The sequence below is a fragment of the Cloeon dipterum genome, chromosome 3 (genome assembly GCF_949628265.1).
Source record: "Cloeon dipterum chromosome 3, ieCloDipt1.1, whole genome shotgun sequence".
Taxonomy (NCBI): Eukaryota; Metazoa; Arthropoda; class Insecta; order Ephemeroptera; family Baetidae; genus Cloeon; species Cloeon dipterum.
In genome coordinates, this window is record NC_088788.1 from 25,149,851 (window position 1) to 25,173,277 (window position 23,427).

Genomic DNA, 23,427 nt, shown 5'->3' on the forward strand with positions numbered 1-23,427 from the left:
AACTAAATCGATATTTATTTTTCCCTATTAATGCTTCTTTTGATGTAAGTTTAATTATTAATGTCAATTATTATTTTAATCAGTAAATATGGAGCACGTGGATCCGATTTCCTTGAAATAACGTATATACGCTACGATAAGATAAAGACTATACACTGAACCTAATTATGATATTCTTAGTTTTTTGTCTAAAAATAAAACTATTTAAGGTTAATGGAATAAATTTCAAAACGCAAAAACACTCATATCGTGTTTGATGTGTTTTATTTGAGCTATGTTTATTTGGTTTATTTTAAACTGCGATTTCACCATTCCAACCTATCTCAATTATATTTTTTTCATTCGTGCTTTTTTTCCAACCTCTTAATACATTTTTCTTTTATTTTCCTGCCAATTTTGTTCAATCCATTTATTGATTTGATTCATTGACGTTTGTCCAGCATCTTATCAATTCTGGGACGATGATTTGTTTTATGAGCAATATACTTTTTTCCGGTGACAAGCGTTGCCAAGGAGGCATGATGTGCAAGTTTCAAATCAATTAAGTCATGAAAGGTCGAAAATTATAATTTAATTCCATTAGTTTGCAAAAGTGGTTCTTCAACTTAAGTAGCCATCTGACAAGATCTCTAATTAATAAGCCTCAATGTACGGCATCCGATAAAAAGCAGTGAGATTTTTTACTTTTTATACAGGTTCCCAAGAGCACGTCGCGACGCCGCTTTCACATTGTACTTTCAGCCAAATAACTTTTTTCCTGACGCCCGCTTTGACTCGACCGGCTCCTGTCATTCTGGCAAGCAACTTTTTATTCTGTGGAAGCAATTTTTAATCAAATTTCTAATGAATGGTTGCCCTTTGTACAGCAAGTTCGCTAAAGAAACCATATATACCCCAATAAAACCCCCGAAAAGCTTTATGCCCTTCACCACGTGCGAGAGCACAAAAGAATTCACCAAAACACTTTGTCCGCCGCCGACGCGCAATATACCGCACTCTCTTTCTTTTCATCATTTTTCCTGATAAGTGAGATGCTCTTTTCAAGGCAGCTTCCATCCGCTACCGCATCTAGGATGTCATTCCTGCGTCCGTGTTAAAATATGGTTCAAGTGTCAAAATTGGATTGTGTCAAGAAAACCTTGCCCAAATCTCCACATCCGGATAATTTTTTTTAAATATTTAAACAATTAAGCTATAAACAGATGGGGGACAGGAAAAATTATTTATCTCTTTTTTAAATATTCAGTGGTTACTGAAGAGCAACATCTCTTTGCTATTTTTTATTTGACAAGCTTTTCGGCAAGGCAGTTAAAATACTCAATTAACTTTTGACAAGCCTAGCTAGGACGCAAACCCTTTTCACACTCCAAGTTGCGAAGAGAGTATTTCCGTCTCATGAATGAATACTCCTGTTAACTGAAAAAGTCTGGAAGACACTAAACCGCAGTTTCCCTTTGCTTGACAATTGTTGATGGATAGGAAATTTTCTTTACTATTTTCTTTGTTACCACTGAAAATGACCAGCTATTTTTAACCATCACCTTGAAAAATGTCCCCAGCATGCAGTATTGTTGTTCTCAGAACAAATTTGAGCAAATTGTTAATTTACAATAGGATGGAATCCCATTATTAAGAACTTAGTTCCGCGCACTCCTTAAGCATTAAGGATTACTTGGGTCTTTTTTGCGTTGGCATGTGCCCGCAGCTTGAATGGTATGAAAAAACCCTGGATCAAGTGACAATGAACGGGGGAAATCTGGGGAGGAGTGAATGGAGAGGGCTGGCAGAGCCCGCAGCCAGAGGAAGCTCACGGTCAGCTCTCTCACAAGTGCCATCCACATGTGCGCCGGGGGAGCACCCGAGACTCGCGCTCTCTCTCTCTTCTCGCCTAGTGCAGCAATAGAGTACTTCTCCTCTCGGCAGTTTAGTCTAAGATTAGCATCAGACAGGAGGACAGGAAGTGCACATCTCCGTCGCGCGTTGTTGCCCGCGCGTCAGATTTGTTTGTCAACCACACTCGCACATGCACATATTGATTACCAGCCGCCGCCACTGTTGCTGATCGGAATATTAATCAACGCCGGCTCCTTGCAACGAACGCCGCAATTACGCGCGCGTCGTACGCACTCGACCTGACAAGGCAGAAATTGTGCCGGTGAGTTGTAACGTATAATGCTGGGTTTGTTGTGCCCCGGAGGATGATTTTGAGCCTGCTCCTGTCGGGCGACGTGACAGGAAGCGCCGGCGTTCGCGGTTTGGGATTAAAGCCGTGTTTGTGTGTACTCCGTGCACACAAATCGGTGGGCAAACCGAACATTTCGCAAACAGTCTGGCGCTTGTGTCCTCGGGGTTGACTCGCATGCCCTAATTTGATTTGCAGCCTAAAATCAATGCAGCTTGTGAAATATCCTCCTTTTAAAACTATTAATCATACAATGGGGAAATTTAAACACTGAATATTAACATTTAATATAGTTTATTTCTGGTCCTTCATTAATTATGAACTGACAAAAAGTGAAACAAAATTGACAAAGTATTTATTTAATACGACTAATGAACAAACAAACACTATCTTAAACATGTCAACGTGAAACGGAGTTACAGAGAAGGTTAATCTTTTTATTTTGAATCATTATTTTGTTTTTATCTTTATGCTGTGCTCAATTTATTCATTATTTTGTTCAGTATTGGCGTATCAGTGTCATTTGTTCAAATTACTTTACTCTTTAACAGAAAAACAAAATATTGCTCTGAGATCCTTCATTAGTTATTTATTTTTCTACACAATAATTTTCTGCAAGTGTCAGGATAAACAAATTATTTATTCACGCCAGCATCTAGTAACAAAAGTGTTACATCTTCCTTAGGAAGAAGCTGATTAATTAGTATGCACCGCTGCTAGTGGCTGAAGATGGCTTACACGAACGTCCCCTCGTCAAGTCTGGTGTGTCTGCCCTCGATGCTGGAGGCGTCGCACGCACGGAGGTCCTCAACCGGTATGGGTCAGATGATGCGCAGCTTCAGCAGCTCGTCCAACCCTCTGCAGGTCTTGCGCTGCGTCCACTCGTCCTCGAGCAACGTCTACAACAACATCCCCATGAGGGAGACCCACTACAAGGTGCCTCCTACCGCCAACAACAGGCTGGACCAGCCGGGGGCGGAACTCTGCATGGGCAACCGGAGGCACTCGATAAGCGGCGCCTTCAGGGAGCCCGACCTGCTGACTGGGACACCGGTATGCGGACCGACAGGCACCTTGAAGAGCTTTCGCAGAGCTGCCAGTATTATTGAGGAGGTGGGCCAAAGAGGTCAGCAGTCCTCAGAAGAAAAGAAAATCAGGATTAAAGGTAGGATTTTTTATTTAATAAATAATTTTAACAAATCCAGTTTTACGCTAGTTAAATTTATAGAGGAAAAAGAAAATGTCTATTTGTATAGCTTGGGGAAGTAAATTATGTTTTTGTTTCCCTTACAATTAGGTCTTAGAGTGTTGATTCACATTCTTCCATAGATTTGTGATCTTGCGTTGATTGCTCAAAGTCTGCTGCTCCATCTGCCAACTTTTGTCAGATGCCAGTCATCTGAATTTGGAATCATATTAGAGACACAATATCCGGCCCAAGAAGTTACGCGCGGTGCGGATAAGACAAAAAGCGATTTCGCTCCGTTTGAGACGGCACTCACTCACTTTGCCTTCAATTACCAGCGCTTGATTAATTTTCACGTCCCCGTCCGAGGTCCCTGGCGGCCGTTAGGATCTATAAATGACGCAATCAGAGCGCTGGTCGCCCACACTATTGGTGTATTTATCGTCATTATTTTAAATAGCTAATAATCGGCGAGCGGTCCCAATCATAAATAATTCAGCGCCGACACCATATGCACTCGCAGCAAACAAAGTGGCGATGACCCCCGGATGTGGCCGTATGTGGGGAGCCCGTTTCCTTCCTCCCCGACAACCCCTCAGCGGGACAACCCTCTCACTTGGTAAAAAATACTATCCCGCAGACTTATTTAGATATGCCCGTCTTTGAGACGACAGAGATATTTTTATTTTCGGTTCCTGTTTTTGTGAGCATATCCCGCCAGTTTTTTCCACAGTGACGAGTAAAAAATGAGCCGTTCTAATTTGTAGCTTTGATTCTAATATAGTTTGAGGAAAAATGTGTCGGTTGGTCGTTATAATTAGGCACATCGGTCTCACCTCACAAAATGTTGGGTTCTCTTTGAATCCCTGAATTTGTGTTTTTCTGCTTGCTGGGATTATTTCGTCTGCGAAATGCTAAATTTTGACGCATGGCACATATTGGTATTTATATTAATAAATCAAAAATATTTTTTAATCACTTTTATCAGAGTTGTTTTTAACTTTAGATAAGTAAATTTAAGTATAGAGCTCTTCACTGCATTGCTTATTAAAACAGAGATATTAAAATATTTGTGTTGTTTTCTAACTTTCATATAAATAATCTAGCAGTGTAATGAACCATGGCTGCATCCAACAGACCAAAACTCCAAACATCTGAGCATTTCGTAAGCCCTTTATCACTCTCTCGACATAAATTTTCTGTTCCATTTCTCAAATATGATACTTCACATCATTTAGAAATAAATCAAAAGCGAAAGGCGTCAAGATGCTGCTGGCGCTAATGCATCCAGACCATTAGAGGGCTCGCGAAACGAATTATTTCGGCACTATGCCAGCATTCTGGAGTATCAGCATCAAAAGCTATTTTGCTTCCGTTTGTCCCGACCAAGCGGTGCCGTGTTGATGAAATTTGCGAAAGAGAGAAGAGGAAGCAAGTGTCACACGCAGCAGCACTTGTTAAGTTTCCTCAAAGAATTCCAAATTGCCGTTGATGCATATCAAGGAAACTGGAGACTTTCCGGGACGCGTGAAAATAGGTTTATTTTGGGTGTCAGTATGCGAGACGTACGTGCAATAATATAAATTTATTCGCCGCTGCGCAACATCAAAACAGGGAGCACAGAGAACGAGAGAAAGAGTCGCAGACAGCAGCACTCTAACGTGCATGAAGGGTACACGCGAATTTATTACGCGAGAGAGCACTGGCAGTTGCCATGGCGATGGGATGGATGCACGTGACGTCATAGCCGAGTGTCTCTTAATCGGCCGGAGAATCCGCAATGAAGGAAACAGGGGTTGACCCATCCATATATTCCAGGCAAATATTTGCTCGCGGTGATTACATCTCGCAGTCAGGCAATGTTGGTCGGCGCGGTAACTTTGTGCACTGCACACACCTTGCCTACCGGCGGTGTCTCTTTGCTTTGATTTTTATCCTTTGATATCGCATAGGGCCACCGACGCACATTCCAGTTGCTCTTCGTTTTCTGGCTGGACTAATGCCAAAGTAACTCACAAATTCAATTTAAAACGCATCGGAATTTTTATGGGAATGCATGAAGCCTCAGCTTGACTTTCAATCTTGACTTAAGAAATAGCTATGGCATTCAAAGTAACGTGAGCTGGGATTCTGCACGGAAGCAAACACAAATTAAATATTTTTATAAAATTGATCAAACATCAGCTACAACCATGGGTGAACAAACAAGGAATAGGTGGCTAAAAGTAAAAATTGAAATAATTGTAGATTAAAAATAATATCGCACGTTTACATACATTAAACAGCAGCTATGAAAGCCCTGCAGGCCTCATCAACAAACTACACCTCAGAAATAAAATTCATACCACAGCATTAACAGCAGAGAATTCTGAATCAGTGATCGTTGAAAACGCCTGACTGCACGTTGAAAAGAGAAACGAGTAACGAAATCTTGACAAATCCGCAACTTGCATCTTACAACAGGTGAACCAAGCCAAAAATTCCATCCTTTTTTGATATTTTTTAATATAACCTCGATTTCTTAAGTGCGATCAAATTCTAATCCATTTGCAACCGTCTTGAATTTTAATGCTTGAAAACATTAATTATATTCAATCAGTGGTTTATATGCGCAGATCAGGGAAGAAAGCTAAAAAAAGCCAGAGAAGTTTAACTTTTCATATAATTTTTTCAAACCTCTTAAAACAGGCCATCGCAGGTGCAATCATGACTTTCAATCAGGACAATAAGGACTATCAGGCGTGATGCTCAGTGGTCAGCTCGCATCTGAACTTTTTTCGAACCCAAGCAAGATTAATGAATGATCTGGTGGCGTTGCGATAATTATGTGGTCTATTAATGATATCAGTAGTTGATATATTTAAGATTGCTTGGCGCGTTATTAAATATTACTTCGAACATCATTCATTTTTAAGTAGACACTCGAACCAAACCATTTTATCTTTGTCAAATACCGTCTATCGAATTTTATCTAAAATAAGTACGGCGTTTAGAAAAAATGTATGATTGATTTGATTGACTTTCCAAAATTTTCTGAAAGTCAAGAGGCTGTCAGAAGTACCAAAGATTTGACCTTTGAATCGCAATTGCCCCATTCACTCTTGAGATAATTGTATATCCAATAAGCCCAATAAGATAAAATGCATGTGCCTCATTGAATTGTATCTTAGCTGTGCAAAGGTTTAATTACACAAGATAAAATCACTATTACTCTTTCTAGGTATTTGAAAAATTCCATCACGTAATGATAGCACTCGTGCCCAATTTGGAAAAGCTCAGGGAAATCCAGTTAAAAATATTGGTTCGTTTTTCGTGCCAGTCAATTAATCGGCTAAAATAAACTTCCGCTCGGGAAGAGGAAACGATTCCAAATGAAAAATGCATCATCTCGAGGGGTGGTTGTTGCTCACAATCAGTGTGGGCCACCGTACAAGCTGTTGTTGTTTATCCTAAAAATCATCAGAAAACGAAATTTATACCAGATGGAAATTTATTTGCGGCAATATAAGTTTTACTGTCTCCTCATCTCACTCGGATGTAATCAAACCCTAGGCAAGAAAAAAGTCAGCAGCAGTGTAGTAAACGCTGCTTGGCACTCGCTGTAAAGGCAGCAGGCACACACTTTCACAAACAAAAAACCCCAGCAGCCCTGTGAAAACAAAAGAGCCGAAGGAATCTGGTGCGTAGGTTGCTGTAGGTTCTTTAGCATGAGCTCTAGCTCCAAGCACGAGAGAGACAGCTCCAGACGGGCACCATAACATTTGGGTAAAGAAAAAAAATCAAGGCAGGAGGAAAGTCGCTTCCAGCCCAGCACAAGTCCCTAGAATAATGAAGTGCGCGTCGGTCGGAGATATGGCTCTATTTACAACGCGCTGCTGGTTGCTGAAGCAGATGCCTCGGCTCATAGAGCATCTCCGCTCCTTTTGAATGAATCCAGAGGGTCCATTCTATCACAGCTGGCATCCGGCCAGACTCCTGCACTTTGCTGCGCTTTTCTAGTTGGTTAATATAGCGCAGCACCCTGTACCGCATGTGGAATAACATGCACTGTAGCGTCATTCTTGATGGTCGCTATCTGCACAATGGACCGGGTGAGGATGGATGGCACACGCTGCGTGCCCAGCTCAATGACGTATACTCACTAATAGCCTGCGAGTTTACTGGGTTTAATTTTAGTGCAGTGTTTAATATATACATATAATAGCTCTAAATTTTTAAATTTAAATATTTTCCCTCCACACATTTGTTTGCAGCCGTGACACCTGTGTGGAAATAAATTACAATGATGGATTTTTTTCAGGAAACTAGCAAGGGTGATTAATAAATATCTTCCCTAACAATAGTGTTGTGATTTGAAAGTATGGGATATTGGATTCCGGCAGCCCTTAAGTATTTTCTTTGGCGGAAGAGTTCATGCACTGGAGCTATTTTCAGAGTGAGAAGTAATATAGCAGTAATAGCTACTGTGGCGCTGTCGACTGCTGGGTATTAAAGTGGAGCCCTTTTTAACATTTTTGAGGCTAAAATTAAATTTTTTTATGAGATCGTAGCTTACACATAGAGCTGTCTCATTTTCTTTGATATGTATTTTTGAATTAAAATTGATAACTTTTTATTATGACTAACCTCAGGTAAAACATTATGCAGATCGCTGCTGTGCAGTCTTAGATTATGGGATTATAAGCTTTCATAATTATAATAATTTACTTCCGGAAAATTTTGTAAAAAATTATAGCATCAAAATGGTACAAGATTAAAAATATTAAAATAACTTCAATGTAGGGTAAAGTAACAAAATAATTTTAATTTATTGGCATTTTTTATGTTATAAGTTTTTAAACAATATTCCGGAAGAAAATTGTTATAATTATCAAAGCTTATAAGTCCCTTAGCTAATCTAAGACTGCACAGCAGCGATCTCCATAATGTTTTACCTCACGTAAAAAAAAAGATGTGTAAATTTTAATTCAAAAATGCAAGTCATTTAATGAAAAACACAGGTGATTATAATGCTCATATAGAATTTATGCGGTTTAAATTATTACCTAATAAAATTAGTTTGAAAATGATTTCTATAAATAATATATGCACTGTGTGCAACAGGCACGAAATGCATTGTTGAAATAACACACATTTTGTATTTTCTCCTTAAATGGCTTAGGAATTAAACGAGAGATGAATCAATATAGAAGTCAGAATACGAGTTTTGTAAGAAAAAGACAGTGGTGACAGTAGTTCTTGTCGTGTAAGTGAATGGAATAGTACTTTTTTTGTAGCTGCTACTCGATTAGTATCGCAACACAGTTTAAACACGACCCTTAACATGGCCAAGGTATCGTTTTGGCAAGGGGACGATGCGTTTGCCAACACCTTTGCCGGTAAATGTATTTAAATTTTATTCAGTTAGATTATTTATACATAAATTGGTGTTGATTTTACTATTGCTACAAATTCATAGTAAATGCTTTTGTTATTCAACAATATTTCATTTCTTCAACCGATTTTTTTAATATAAAGTCTACCATGTCTTTCCTCTTGGAAGTAGGTTAATTCAAGATATTTTTATACTTAGCTTATGAAATGAGCTGTTGCGCTCATATTCAAAAGCTACCATTTGGCTTCGTCCATTTTATTGCTGGAGTTTCATTTTTGTTCATTTCTCCTACAATTTTGATTACCTAACAGTGCACGCTTGATGCGAGTGCTCTTCAACTTAATATGTTGCTATATACATTTCCTAAAAATATTGAAAAATGAATTAATCAGAATAACTGGTGCCAAGCTTATTTAAATAATTCCGGGCATATTAAAGCGAAGGATGCAACTAAAATAAAATATTTATCAATATTTATGTAATTCTCTTCAGTAATCTCTAGTGGGTAGCAAGTAGAAACAAAACACGATCATTGAATCTGTTTCAAAATGAACAACGCCTCTTCCTATCACATTTAAAAATTACGCTGTGTAACTTTGTGTGAGGTGAACTGAGTTTTCTTATTATCCAGACCACTGGGAAAATGATGAAACCGACGACGTTTTCGAGTTAAATGGGACATATAATAGGCTGCGGCTCATCAATCTCGAGTCTTTTCACACGCACCTCCTTTGCTAAAGCTAATATTTTTTTCTCCGGAACACTATGTCAACCGCAAAATTGGCCAAGAACAACGTAAATGAAAAATGCACGTCAGTTAGTCGAAACTAAAGACCGCAGAGTGGCAATAATATGAACCATTCAGACCGATGAATGACGAAACTGGACCAGAGCAATCAATTGAATTCAGAACGACGATTGATTGGACACGAAAGAAATCAATTGGGAAACCGCACCACCAAATTGTCGCGTATAATTGGCTATTTTCCGCCACTGGGGGGCAAAAAAACTAAGACGCCGCCCACTCGCCGCGATTACCTTGCGAGTTAAGAATGGTATAGTCTACTCGTTATCTGAGGAATCCTATAATCTGTTCCCCATTAATGACATTGCACCGACTCTCGAAAAGAATATCATGTGATGGTTCGGCTACCGTTCTTAGAATTGTCACGTTGCGAAGTTGCGAAATACAAACACAGCCCGACGCCTCTGATTACGTGCACGAAATTATCCAATTTGAGATTTATGTATGCGTGCATATAGAGCATAGGCCGGCGGTGAGCAAGATCTCTAAACTGCTCGTTTTCACTCCCATGTGTTTTGCTCCGGGGCGCCCGCTGTGTACGTACACGATTATAATGCTGCTTTTTATGCCGACGAGCTAGAAATCTTTTGAAAGGGAAATCGGATGTCGCGGCGCGGAACCCTCTCTTCTGTGCGGCCTTTCTGCTGCTGCATCATTACGCGTGATCTGAGTTTCTAAACTGGCTGGTCGAGCTGCTTTTTTCGATGAAATCACCGAGAAGGCGATTATTTCACGCTTTACGCGAATTATACATTCGCACCGAAAGTGAAAGAGAGTTAGGATGACATGTGAGGGCACTTTCATTTCCGACAGAGCTGTTTGTTAAAACCGGTTCCATGATATATTATGGCTTCATTAATCTGCCATCAGCTGAAGGTCGTTTCTGTTAATTTGCATCAAGAGCTATAACGCGTCTAGGGCTTGTGCGTGAATCACCTACAGAAATTCTCATAAAATTACGCAATGAAGTTCCAAACACCTCGAATAATTAATCTCACGCGGCTTTTCATTCTCTCAACAAAAAGGCTACAAAGCAAATGTTGGTAGTCTACTACACATTTGAGCAAAATTGATATCAGATTTAGCTTTCAGCTGACGTCAAATGAAAGATACGAACTAATTAACTTTTATTAAAAGAGTAGATTCAAATCCATAAGTGCGTCAGAAATAATTCACTATTTAGTGAGGAATAAGCTCATTTCAAGATTGATCGCATTCTTGATAGAAAAATGAATAACAAAAGAATTCACCCTCGTTAGTTCAGATTCATTATTTTATCTCATGAAATGTGGCGCAATGAATATGCCAAAACTGGTCGAATTATTTAAAATCTCTTAAACCAACGAGTATGAAGTCTTAATGTTATTTATTTAGATTCAAATTTGGTTTATTACGGATCAGCAGGGCAACTGTGCCCCATACATCCACATCCAGAACTTAACAAAAATATAACAAAGCATTTACCTATCAATTTTTTTTTTAAATAATGGTGCAAATTGTGTAGTAAGGTATTTTTGAATAAATTTATTCTGTTGTCAAAACTGAAAAAATTTTGATCAGTGCTATTTGTATGAATCGTAAATATTTTGGTATTCAGTACACATGCAACAGAAGTGCTCATATAAGCTATTATCTCCAGACGGTTTGAATTCTGTCTCGCTGGCGTGCCTACCTATAGTATGACTTGCTGATAATAACACAATAATTGTGTGACTTCTGTTTTGTTTTCCTAAATATCCAAACTTGTCACGTTGGTGGTACTAGTCTAGATAAAATATAAATTGCTATACATATTAAAAATCGATAATAGCAACACACAAAACTCATCTTATCAGAAATCAACAACTCTTGGAGGCTGCCAATTTAAAATCACCGCTTTTAACTAAGGCACATGACCTTTCGATTCTCTGAATTAAAAACACAGACGCGTTTTGGGCGGACCCATTCGATGGGCACCATATGCGAATATCGGGGCCCGTGCATCAATAATAAGCATTATTTATTTCACATCCGATGCAGACGCGGCGCGCGGTCGCGAGCGCTCTCTGTCTTTCGCGGAGTGTCTGCCCACACAGTGCTGGCGGAGGAGACTCGGAAGTTGTTCAGTCAGTGGCATGAGCACCGTCGAGCACCAGCAGCAGCACTAGCGAGCGAGTGAGTGAGCCACGGTCCTGCATGAGCTCTGACTGACAGGTGAGCAGTGCGGTCGGGTAGTTGGGTTGACCTTTGAGACATTTTTTCTTTGCGCACTGCAAGATTAGATAATCGTTGTCATTCGCTCCAAGTGATTCCGACCGCGATTTTGACAGTATACAAATGACCGTCCGGCTGAGCTTGGCGTTTGCAGTTTGCGTTGTGTTGACGCCGGTAGTTGTTCAGTTTCTACACCCGCAGAGTTGAGGTTCGAGTTACTGTAGTTTTATATATTTTAGCTGACTTTGCATTTTTCATATTTTACAGCATTTTTCTTACTTAACAGTATTTTTCTTGTCCAAGACTGCTCACCTTTAACACTATTTGCTTATAACAGTTCCAACTTATTTGAATTTCAGTCGGTTCCTTTCCTTCCCACACTTTAACGAATTTCCCAATTAGCCAGCCAATAAGGCACAGTAGTGCTGCCAAATTGATTATCGTGAACGAGTGACTCATGCATGCGGTTCACATCGCCATGCTAATTCATCGTTGACGAGCATCGGCGCCTTGCCCGCGAATGGAATTCTTCATTTAAAATTGTACGCGCCCAGCCCGTCTTTAATTTAGCTCATCTCGCCAGGCGCCCAAACTCCTTGTCTCTCCATTGTTTGTTCTCCACTATTTATTATTTGACGCCGCGACTCGGTTGCACGCGTGCTGGAATTTGTTTCTCGTTCGTTTTCTCGCCACGGCGACATAGATAAAAAATAACGCTTTATTTGTTCAACACTGCTTTTTTTGTTTATCCCATCGTCTCTCTTTCAGTCCGCACCAGCAAATTTCGCGCTCGAGTTACCGCCAGACCGGTTAACCCCCGACCCTTTGGCATTTGAGAATGGGCGTGGAAAATAAGTATTCAAGGGGCACTAAACCTTTTCTAGTGACCTAGCAACGTAGAGTGTCAAACGCATTATTAAAAGCTATTGGTTATCAATTAATACAGCTGTTGCTTCGCTCATTGGCTTAATTTTTACAGTGATGCAGTTCGATTTGTGTTTTAGCCTTCATTATTCACTTGTCTTATTTATTTGTTTATTGACAACATAATTTGAGTTGTCATAAAAAATTGAAAATATACACATTTTCGATTTGATTTTGCTCTCTACAGCCCCCATTGAATACCCCAAACTGATTGCAAGCCGTCTTAGAATGTGGCGTTGACCAAAGTCAAAAGAATATCCGACGGAACAGAACCGGAGATAAAATTTCAAAGGCGCTCTTTTATCGGCATGCACATGGTCAAGGTTCTGAGTGCGCTCCTTTATTGACCCTATAAAAAAATCCAGCGGCCACAGAAGTTTAGAGTAACGAACGCTGAGTCCAAATAGAGCTCCATTCCATGCACGCAACGTCACTAATTCTAATTCTAAATTGGAACATCCCATTAATTTCAAATTAAATTAAAAATATTGTAGAGCTAGAATTTTGTATTAGTGTACACATCCCAAAATGATCAAATCTGAATTTATTTTCTCGTTATTGTTCGTTCCCAATTACTTAAATTAGATTTTCTTGGGTTTTACCTTGACAATTCAATTATAAATCGTGTCCTACATAAATAATAGTATTACCCTGCGGGCTTTTTGGCGAAATAAACCTCAATGGGCACTCAAATTTAAAGCTATATATTTCACCGCACACCACATTTCCGTAGTGCGTTGTACGATACCACGCTTTTGAGTGATGACTATCTAATTTGCATCAAATGTGGCTTTGTAGGCTGACTCAGAATATACAAGGAAACAAAGTTCGCCGCCGCTGAATAAGCATCTGTTCGCATTTAACACTGACGAATTCGGATTTCCTGAGTGCAAAAAAACTCATGATTAATTCGCATAATTTTGTCCCATTTAATTTTAACAGATTAGTCAGAAACATGGATTTGATTCGGTAAATCCAAATGCTAAATTTTTTTTCACCATCTCTGCTAATTTTTTTACCGATTTCTTTTTTGCTGTTTTTAGTTTGATCTTGAAACTCTTCTTACTGAATATTTTGTGTTGCACAACGCTCCAAAGTGTTTGCCAAGTTGTTTGCCTGCCAAATATTTAAATCCTGCACCTCTCCCCGGGTTCAATGTAAGCAATTAAAACGTGTCCGGCGTACATCCGAAAATGGCGAGATAAGCCTTGCAGGTGCGTTGAACTGTCCGGAAAGGGAGGACGCGTGTTCCGAGGTTCGGCTGATGGGTGTGAATGCAATTAGAAAATTAAATATGCAGGTAAGGGCGCCTAATGACAGCGGTGCGAGAGCCTTTTTTGGCTGGTGTCTCCTCCGGATATGGAGGCATCGGAAGGCCAAAAATTGGCGATAATGGCCGTTGGGGGCGGACGGGTCGCCGCTTTTTTTAGGACTAATTGGTCCTGGGCTGTGTCTCTCTGTGTGTTTGTAAATATTCGGGACGGAGGAGCTGGCAGGAAGTGCTGGAAAAGCAGACGCCATCGTAGGGCACGTGCTCGGAGAGAGAAATCAGTCGGTCCGCCGCGCGTTTTGTGTCTGTGTTTAGTATGCACGCGCGCGCCAAGTCTCGAATTTATACACACACACACACACACACACACACACACACACACACACACACACACACACACACACACACACACACACACACATAGAGAGAGAGAGGAATAAAGTGGTAAAGGTAGAGCTCCCCTTGCTGCGTGTTTATCAATTGCAAGGCTCAGTTGCCTTCTTGTTCTTTCGAGAAAATAACCAGAGATTTAGTGCTGATGCTCCGAGATGATCATGCCTGAAATTTAAAACAGAGCTCTGAGCTCATGCCTCGCGCTTTCCTGGAATGCTCTCCGATGAAATTCGAGAACGCCGATGCGTTGCAGGCGCTTTTCATCCTGACGCGATGAGGAAGCGCTCGTTAAAAAGTCGAAAAATGCCGCCTGCTCCATATGGGTTCGCGGATGTGACAGATTTTCGGCTTTTATGTTTTCTCCCGAGAATGCGGTTTGTCGGAACAAAACGATGCGAGGGATCAAATTAGGGCGCCAGATAGTTATTTTTCTCTCTCCCTCTTAAATTAAGATGGCCCTGCAGCCATCAATTTCCGCATTTACAGAATGTCGGTGTTTCATTTGATCTCGACTTTTTTCCTTCAAGTTTAGTATTCTGCAGAGTAAAACACTGCGTAAATGCTGTGTACTCCTCCACAATATTAAGTGACGCGAGCGGAATAGGGAAAATATGACATCAGAAATAACGAGCTAACTAAAACAATGTGCGCAATTTTTTTGCAACCAACGCGAATAGATTCCTGTAGCGCACCACTGTCGTCTGACTCACTTGGCTTCCATAATCGCTCTCACGTTTTCCTTACTGAAAACATTACCAAACGAAAAAAAAAAACAATTGAAATATTGAAACGCTCAGTTGTATTATTTTCCTCAGTCAGTCTTGAGTCGCAGATTAGTTTTGAAATCAAACCGCGATATTTTCATTTCTCTCTAATTTATAGGTGCATTGGATTTTAATCAAACAAGGAAAACGTATATTTATATATTTTTTTTGAGTGAAGAGCTTGTTTGATAATAATAGTTGGGAAATGTGTATACTTGGATGTATTCAAAATCCTAATTAAGCAACATGTTATGAATCCATCCAGTCAGAAATTATGTCGTCAGTTTCCAATCAGAATACACGCATTAGAGAAAAAAATAAATTGAAATTTCAGATCAAGCGTTCAGGGAGAAATATCAAAAAAGGGTGTCGTAGAAAAACATGTTAGTTCAAAAGGACAAAATAATCCGTTAGTGAGTTGATCCCGCCACACAATGAAATTTTTGAATCACAATTTCCATCATCTCACGTTCTAAATTCTGCAATAATTTGGGAGTCAGCCAGCACATATGGCTCTAAAATACGTTCAGAATTTATATAAGAGACCTAAAAAAATCTTCCCAGGGTATTTGTGAATGGGAGAAGAGTCCAGCGCTTGGAATGACGCCCTTGGATGAGTTATACGCTGTGGAGAGAAACTTTTGTGAAGTGTATCTAACTGCATGCCCCCTACAAGGGGCAGTGGGGGTGCTAAGTGAAAAGAAATGATCTTGCGGAGACGATACTCATAGCTCACTGTCAAAACTTCATGCTTAAAAAATGGTTTTGAACCCAAACTCAATTTTTTACTTAGCTGTATAAAAAAGAAGACAAATCCAAAGGCAAGTAATAAAATTTCTATCGATCTGTTACAGCATCGGTGCGGATGCCCCCAATGAGGTCCAGCAGTAGCAGGGATGACATCCTCATCCTTTCCAACCAACAGAGCCATGTGGCCAACCTGTGGGCCAACTACCTCTCATCCTGCTTTGATCAGATGTGTCAAAAGCGAAACAGGCCACCCTTCAGGTAAATATTATTTGTAACTGTCCTCTCCTTTTCCAGTGTAATCTGCATCAATATATAGTTGGGTGAATACGCACCACGCCTAAACATTTTGTACTTGCGCTGCAATAAGTTACCGTTTTAAGTTTGTGTCATTAGGTCCGAACCTTACAACACTTTAAATTGAATATAGATGCACTGTTTTGAATGCTAATCAATACCAAAAATTTTCTTGGTTATAATTCATTTTATTCAATTAATTGTTTTAAATCTCCATTCTTTTGCAGGATTTTGCGGGTCGGCCTGGATGACATTGTCGGTTCTGTGCCGTTTGCCCTGGAGGAACGCATTGTGCAAGTGAAGCTGAAGCTGGTGATCATGTGTCCGTTGTTCCTGCAGCAGGTGATGGAATACCCGAGACCCAGCCAGGCACTTTCGAAACTGCTCATGCCGAACCGCGTCCTGGCGATGCTTTTGGGGGTTGAAGAGGATCAAGTCACGGAGCAGCACAGAGCCGGTGAGTGGATCTAGTCCGATTTCCACAAAATTTCCTTCAACCTTTCAAATCAACAGCTTTAGCAAACTTCAACCAGTGGCAGCGCGTGCCTGTGAGAAACAAGGACGCTGCGTTTGTGAGTGAATTCCTTAACGATTCGATGGCAATCTTGACTCGAGTAGCTCACGAGGAGCAGTCGATGAACCAAAATAGAGCTTCATTTTCTCTCCAGCCGAAGAAAGTCAACAACGTGAGTAGGCTAATATGCACAAGCATAAATTAATTTTAGCTCTCTGCTGACTGCAAGCGCACACTTAAATGCGTTGTGCAATGACGGCGGGATTCTCGTTTATATGAGTTATTTGCTCATGACTCACGCTTGCTGTGTTTGATTACTCGTAACAGGCTCACAACAAAGTCCTTGTCATGCTCAACGAGCCCATCGGGCAAGAAGACACGGTCAAAATCTCCATCAACAAGGGTGGCAAGCTCATCGAAGTGAATAATGCCAAAAAGAGGAATCCTTTCACAATCATGTTCACCATGCCAGGTATTTAATGAGGCGGAGAATTGTGGACGCGATTTTTCATATCAATATTGTAACTCTGCAGAATCGTGCATGATGGTGTCAATGCTGGTGGGAGTAATGGTCTCCAAGAATGGAAACCCCCTGGGTTGTCGACAGATCAAGTGCGAAAGCAAAATGCGAGAGGTGGATCAACTACTGAAGAGCATTGGAAACCCTCTGGATTTCATGTGCCAGGTTAGTGGAAATTGGAAATATATTTCCGTCTTTAATTATCGAAAAATGATTTTTCAATCGGGAGAGGGTTGAAGGAGTTAGATGCACTCACTCCCTTTAAATGAGATAGCTTAAAAGTTTTCAAACCCGCAGGCTGGAAAGTTTTTTTTTATCGATTTGCATTAAATATATAGTTCTATGTGCTTCTATTCTTAAAGAATAAGTAATACAACTTCAGGTATAGCGCTCTTCAACTCCCTTTTTCTTTCAAATTTTAGACTCTTGGAATGACTGACAAGGAGCAGCTGGACAACTACATGGTTTCTGCATTCCAAAAGAATATTCCGCCAAACTTCAACCTCCTTCAGTCCCCAGACAGCAATCCAAGGAAGTCAGTCGTCTGTAAGTTTCCACTCCACATTTGAAATGCTTACATTTAAGTTATTATTGAAAAACAGGTGCTGAAGAGTTCCCAACGCTGCTTCACTTCGCCTGCAAATACGGTCTGGACAAACTGGTGTGGCAGCTGATGGAATGCCCTGGTGGAGACGCAGCCGCTGAAATTAGAAATTGCAATGATCAGTCACCAGCAGAAATAGCTGAGCTAGCAGGTCACTTGAAGGTTGCCAACACCATCAGAGGCTACACTGTAAGTCAAATTGAAATAATAATATTCTGGGAATACTAACTTGCTTTCTCTCATGTTACAGCAAATGAATGAGTTTACCAATATCTACAGCTATATGAAAATGACAGCTGAAACCAAGGGCCAAGGTAAAATATTGTGAAAAAATCATTAATTTTGTATCATGATTGAATGAATTTCCAGCTGCTCCAGCAGAAGCTGAGGACATGTACAATCTACCCAGGCCACTGAACGAGACTTATCAGGTTCCTCCAGCAGCGAGACCACTGACAGTGAGGAAGGCGTCCACGTCATCCAACGGATCTTCAGAAGCCGACCATCCAATCGAATACATGAGGATGAACTCTTTGAAAAGTAAGTAAAAGTGTATATTTTATCGAGTAAGCGATTAATCAGGAGAAAATTTTCAGAAAATTCAAAGAAGGAGAATCATTCTACCAATCACACTAGGTCGATGGGAAGGAAGGAAAACATGCATCCTGAGGAGCCCTTCAGATCCGAGAGCAGGAACAAACACCGCGCAAGCGAGGATAGCATTGGCGCCGCGGCCACGACCAAGCCAAGCAAGTCGAGGGAGCACCTCGCAATGACCACGGATGACGAGCTGGTGGAAATCTTTAATGACTTCAAGAACAACGTCTATACACTAGCTGAGGTTGAAAAGCTCGTGGAAAGCTGGAAGAACAGAAACGACGTGCAGCAATCGATGATGGAGAAGCAGGAGTACTTCAAGCAGCTGAGGGCAGACTATGAGCGCCTACAGAACAAAATGAGAGAAGACATGAAAAGAACAACTCCGTTTGAGAAGATGAAAAATTTTTTCTTCAGGAGCAAAGGTGTGTGTTTTGAGTGATAATCTATTGTAATTGTTCTCCTAGTATATTGTTTAATGTTTCCACTTCTCAAAAAAAAAAACTAAATCAAAATATTACGCTAGTTTAAATATTTAATTGCTATGTAGAAATTCAATTTATAATTTTTAATTCTCAAAATATGTACACTTAAACTAATATAGGTAACATGGATAATAATATTGTCATCTGTCTCAGAAAAAAATTCAGCAAAGACAAGCCAGGAGACCAGGAATAACTTCCTCTCTACACATTCCTGCTTAGATGCGGGCATGCAACACAGCTTGCGTCCCACTAGTAGCCTCAGCATCAACAGCAACAGCAGTCAGTCATCTTTTTTAAAGTCTTATTCAATCAAGATTTTACAAACACTTGTCTTTGTCAGGCTCATCATCTTCTGAGCGGATGAGCACCACCAGCAACTGCAGTGGTGCCAGTCTTGGGGACAGCGGCACACACTCTGATCACGAAGACAGAAAAGTGCGTGTTTGTTAAAACCTTTGTATCGCATATTGTAACTTTTTCATTTAAAGGTGCTGGCGAATTTGAAGGAGCCGCCTCAGATCGTCGAAGAGGAAGAAGACACTCTTTGCCACGAGTACACAGCAGTCCAGAATTATGCAGTTCCTCCACTTCCTCGCCCAGTCATGGAGGCCAAAAACAAACCAAAAGTAGCCAAAATCCATTTTGAGGTTAGATTGGTTTACTTGTAAAATATACTGATGCTCAACTAAAAAATCCCAGGAGCTCCCACCATTGCCAGCACCAAATAGACCGTGTGACTTATCGTTCAAAGAGGAAGATCCAAATGCCTACATCATACCTGAGAGCTTAAATAGTAAGTCGACTTGAGTTCCCTTGAACCTGCAGATTTGGTTCGAAAAGTATTTAGTGATTGTTGCTTGTTACATTTTTTTACTCGCATAAAATATTGATTAGTAATGTACCATGTGCATTTTTATTTAAAATTCTTCATGCTTATTGTGGTGGGGAAAATTGAAATTTACTGAGAAAATTTTGCTCAACGCTGTTGACCAAAATTTCAGCTGCCGCACAGCAAGATACTCCACCCACGACTCCTCACACTGCCGACTCCGAGTTCGCTCCGGACTACATGAACTGGGCAGCGCCTCTCGACAAGATGCCCAGTTACATGAATCTTGTCCCACCTCCTGTCCCACCAAGATGTGAGTGAAAGTCATTATTCATTTACATTTTATTTTCAAAATCAATATAATTTAATACCAAATCAACTGATTACCTGTTCAATTATCATTTGCAGTGTTGTCATCCAGACAAGCTGCTCTGGTCTAGGATAAGTCACATTTTGTTAAGTTAATTTTAAGGCCAATATGGTGGTGAATTGATTACCTGCATCATTTACCCTTTTAACATGATAAACTATAACTCTGTTTCATTGTTGAACATGATAGTCTAAATGTTTAAACTGTGATGATGAAAAAACTTAACAAAGTACGAAAAGTTACAATGTCATGAAAGCGAAAAATGCCTTTGATTCTTGAAATATGTTAATTTCGCCTCATTACTTTTGATGTGTTCTTTGTATATATATCAAGATGTGATGCATGCTTTTTTATTGTAGTGTACTGTACATATTACATGCAGAAATTACGTACTTTTAAAATACAATTTATACAAATATGTATGTAGCTTAACAAAAAGTTTTTTATTTCTGAACAAATAACAAATTTCACGTGGCCAAATAGGGCAACACTTAGCAAAAAATCAGTCACTTGACCAAGTTGTGCAGCAGAATCTTGCCAATATTTTTCCTCTGGTGTAGCTCCTTGTACGCATCCACGGCCTTTAAGGGGGACACAAAAGCATAATGAGCTAAATAAATTTGAAAAAAATATAGGATAAAATCATTACCAACTCCAATGGAAACTTCATATAAATTTTGGGTTCAATCTGTTTTTGCTCAAGCATGGAGAACAAAGTCTGCAGGGCTTCACGCACCCTCTGTGGATCGTCCTTCAACAGATTTGCTAGGTGGAGACCTGCCACCACCTTGCTCTCATTCAGCAAATCGGTTGGTGAGACGCACCGGGTGCGCCACCACGTGACGAGCATGTCCCAAAGCCCCAGCTTCCTGTCGCCGTTCAGCATGCTACTGGCGCCTGATTTTTTTTCAGAATTCAATGTTGGCAGGATATTTTATTTATTACAAATCATACCAATCAATACGGCTCTTCCAAGAGGCCTCAAAAGCTGCTGAGACTGCAGGAAGCTTGTCCCTCCGATGCTGTCTAAGACCAGGTGGACTCCCTGGGGCTCTAGCACTTTTAGTGTTTCCACGTAGGTTTTGGGGTCCAGCACGACACTCACTCCGTTCGCTTTAACCGCAGCGTGCTTCTCCTCCATTGAAGTGGTCCCGTAGACTTTGACATTTGGGACAGAGCGCGCCAGCTGGGTTGCAGCCCATCCGACCCCACCTGTAAAAAATGGGATTAAATAGGACTGTTAATTGAGAAACAAAAAAGGCGTGCAAAAAGAGACAGTTTTTTACACTTATTTTTGAAACACTTATAACCGTTGTTACGAGATTTTATCTCGGATCTGAAAAGTATGTATGTGTGTGGTATTAAAAAAATTAAAAGGTTTTGATAAGATTTTTACTTATACCTAGTACTAAAAAGTGATTGAAGGCTTAGAACGGCCTTGTTAGAGATAAAATAAGTACACAAGAAAGATTTTTCTTGGGTTGGCTGATACCACAAACTTCCTTTCCAGGCCTAGATATAATCCAAGCCTTTTTTATATTTTTATATATATTATATTTTTCAATCGTTTAATTATTCACTTTGTAGAATTTTCTTGATACTAAATCTCAACTTTAAACCGAAAATTTCTCTGACTGCTACGAAATAATGTGAGAATACTAAAAATAAACAAGGGAAAAAAGTGGTTTCTGGTCTGAATTAATACAATTTTAAAATTATTTAGGTCAAAATTTCCACTGAAGTAAAATCCTGTGTTAAAATTAGAAAAATGGTAAATGTACCAGCGCAGGAGTGTATGAGGACAGTCTGTCCAGCCTCAAGGTTGCCAATATTCAAGACGCTGAAATAGGCCGTCAGGTAGTTTACGAAAATGGCCGCTCCAATATCAAAAGACACCTCCGGAGGCAACAGGAAACAAGCTTCCTCAGGTACAAACACGACCTGCTGGTGGAGGCCGCCGTTCACTTGGTAGCAGATGACACGGTCGCCCGCCTTAAGAGTGGTCACGCCAGGGCCCACGTTGTTGACCACTCCTGAGCACTCCATCCCCATGGTCATCGGGGGCCTCAGGTTGCGCATCAGACCCTGACGCATGTAAAGGTCAGCAAAGTTGACGCCGAATGCTTTAACTTGCACCTCAGCATGGCCGTCAGGAATTATCAATGGCATGGAAACTTTCTCGATCTGCAAAGGGTAATTTTTAGAATAATTATCATTGCGCGCGTTATCACTCTGATAAATCTTACTTTAACTTTATCCAAACCACCAAAACCAGAGAGTCGAACGGCAACAACGTCCAGGTTGTCTGGCATTTCGTCAGGGTCGTGGCGCATTTCTGAAGTTCTTGACGTTTCCTCCCCAGACTGAGACATTCTGTTTATTTGTGGAATGAGAAGAATTTTAAAAATCCATCAAGGAAATCTTATAGATTTTTAGTATATTTGCATACCTTAATTTATGCGATTATTGTTCATCCTGTTAAATATTCCGAGTATATATTAATAAAAATTACGATCATGTTTTCTTAAAATATTTCGTTTGATAATAACTTAGACATAGACAATTAATTTCCATGCCAATAAAATCATTGAAATCGGAAGAAAAGGTGAAAAATGTATGCTGAAATTGCTGCACGTCGCATGTTAACTTTGCCTGAAGGAAATTAAAAACGACTTAAAGAGAATTCGACCTTTTCAAGCTGTGATTTATCTGCTATAGGTTTTAGAATTAGAAATTTTAATTTTCAAATAAAATATTTAACAGCCAGAGAAAATGATTAAATACTCACGCTGACGGTGTTGATTGTGAGATCAAATGAAGTATAATAATTATATGTTTCCTCTGGTAAAAATTCTTGCCGCTTGCGGTCTCAGTGTTTTGCTACGAGAATGTTTCCGAGCGCTTCGAATAAATGCTCGGCGGCAACTGAAACTGATTGTGACCTTGCTGTTCGCTCGAGCTCTCCAGCTTAATGCTGTAGACCTGAGAGCGACATCTCGAAGGAAAAAAATCTTCTCCTCTTCGTGTATGAATAAAAAGGCGCACAAGCGATAGGTTGCTTGCATTATCATATTCTCTTGTTGCCTAACCAATATAATAAGTAAACTGACCTCAGAAATGATTGAACGCTGAAATATTTTAATTGCATTTTCTTAACTTGATCACAATATAAATATACAATAAATATTTATCAAGTGTGTCAGGCATGATAATTACCGTAATTACCATAGTTATATATAGAGACGTGCTAAATTTTTAAGGCTGCTGAAGGGCATATTAGTTATTCATTCAACCGCTCTTATTTTGCCTTCCAAATGATTTGGAACAGAGAAGTTGCACGTAGCATGCTTTGAGTCAACAACCCTCACCCACC

The 23,427-nt window shown here is 40.1% G+C and overlaps 2 protein-coding genes and 1 long non-coding RNA gene across 5 annotated transcripts; 1 reads left to right on the forward strand and 2 right to left on the reverse strand.

Annotated features, from left to right (window-relative positions):
• Positions 1-1,831: 1,831 nt before the first annotated feature.
• Positions 1,832-20,492, forward strand: stumps (DBB domain-containing protein stumps). Of its 3 annotated transcripts, XM_065482820.1 has the most exons (18): positions 1,832-2,155; positions 2,868-3,347; positions 15,946-16,099; positions 16,363-16,592; positions 16,649-16,821; positions 16,977-17,121; positions 17,183-17,334; positions 17,592-17,715; positions 17,772-17,962; positions 18,024-18,087; positions 18,143-18,313; positions 18,370-18,795; positions 19,009-19,134; positions 19,196-19,290; positions 19,344-19,502; positions 19,555-19,648; positions 19,857-19,997; positions 20,093-20,492. In XM_065482820.1, the coding sequence occupies exons 2-18, from the start codon at positions 2,912-2,914 to the stop codon at positions 20,122-20,124; spliced, it is 2,913 nt and encodes a 970-aa protein (XP_065338892.1). In that variant the 5' UTR covers positions 1,832-2,155; positions 2,868-2,911; the 3' UTR covers positions 20,125-20,492. The 3 variants fall into 3 exon arrangements, with proteins under 3 accessions (XP_065338892.1, XP_065338894.1, XP_065338893.1); XM_065482822.1 differs by lacking the exons at positions 1,832-2,155; positions 2,868-3,347 and adding an exon at positions 11,561-11,701; XM_065482821.1 differs by lacking the exons at positions 1,832-2,155; positions 2,868-3,347 and adding an exon at positions 11,586-11,740.
• Positions 10,910-12,315, reverse strand: LOC135938854 (uncharacterized). Its single transcript, XR_010574698.1, has 2 exons — positions 12,020-12,315; positions 10,910-11,958 (listed from the first exon to the last, which is right to left on the reverse strand). It is a non-coding gene; the product is annotated as an uncharacterized LOC135938854 (long non-coding RNA).
• Positions 20,475-22,990, reverse strand: LOC135938853 (synaptic vesicle membrane protein VAT-1 homolog). The gene is made up of 6 exons (XM_065482823.1): positions 22,843-22,990; positions 22,301-22,437; positions 21,836-22,238; positions 21,009-21,266; positions 20,704-20,951; positions 20,475-20,635 (listed from the first exon to the last, which is right to left on the reverse strand). The coding sequence occupies exons 2-6, from the start codon at positions 22,424-22,426 to the stop codon at positions 20,561-20,563; spliced, it is 1,110 nt and encodes a 369-aa protein (XP_065338895.1). The 5' UTR covers positions 22,427-22,437; positions 22,843-22,990; the 3' UTR covers positions 20,475-20,560.
• Between the last annotated feature and the right edge of the window lie 437 nt (positions 22,991-23,427).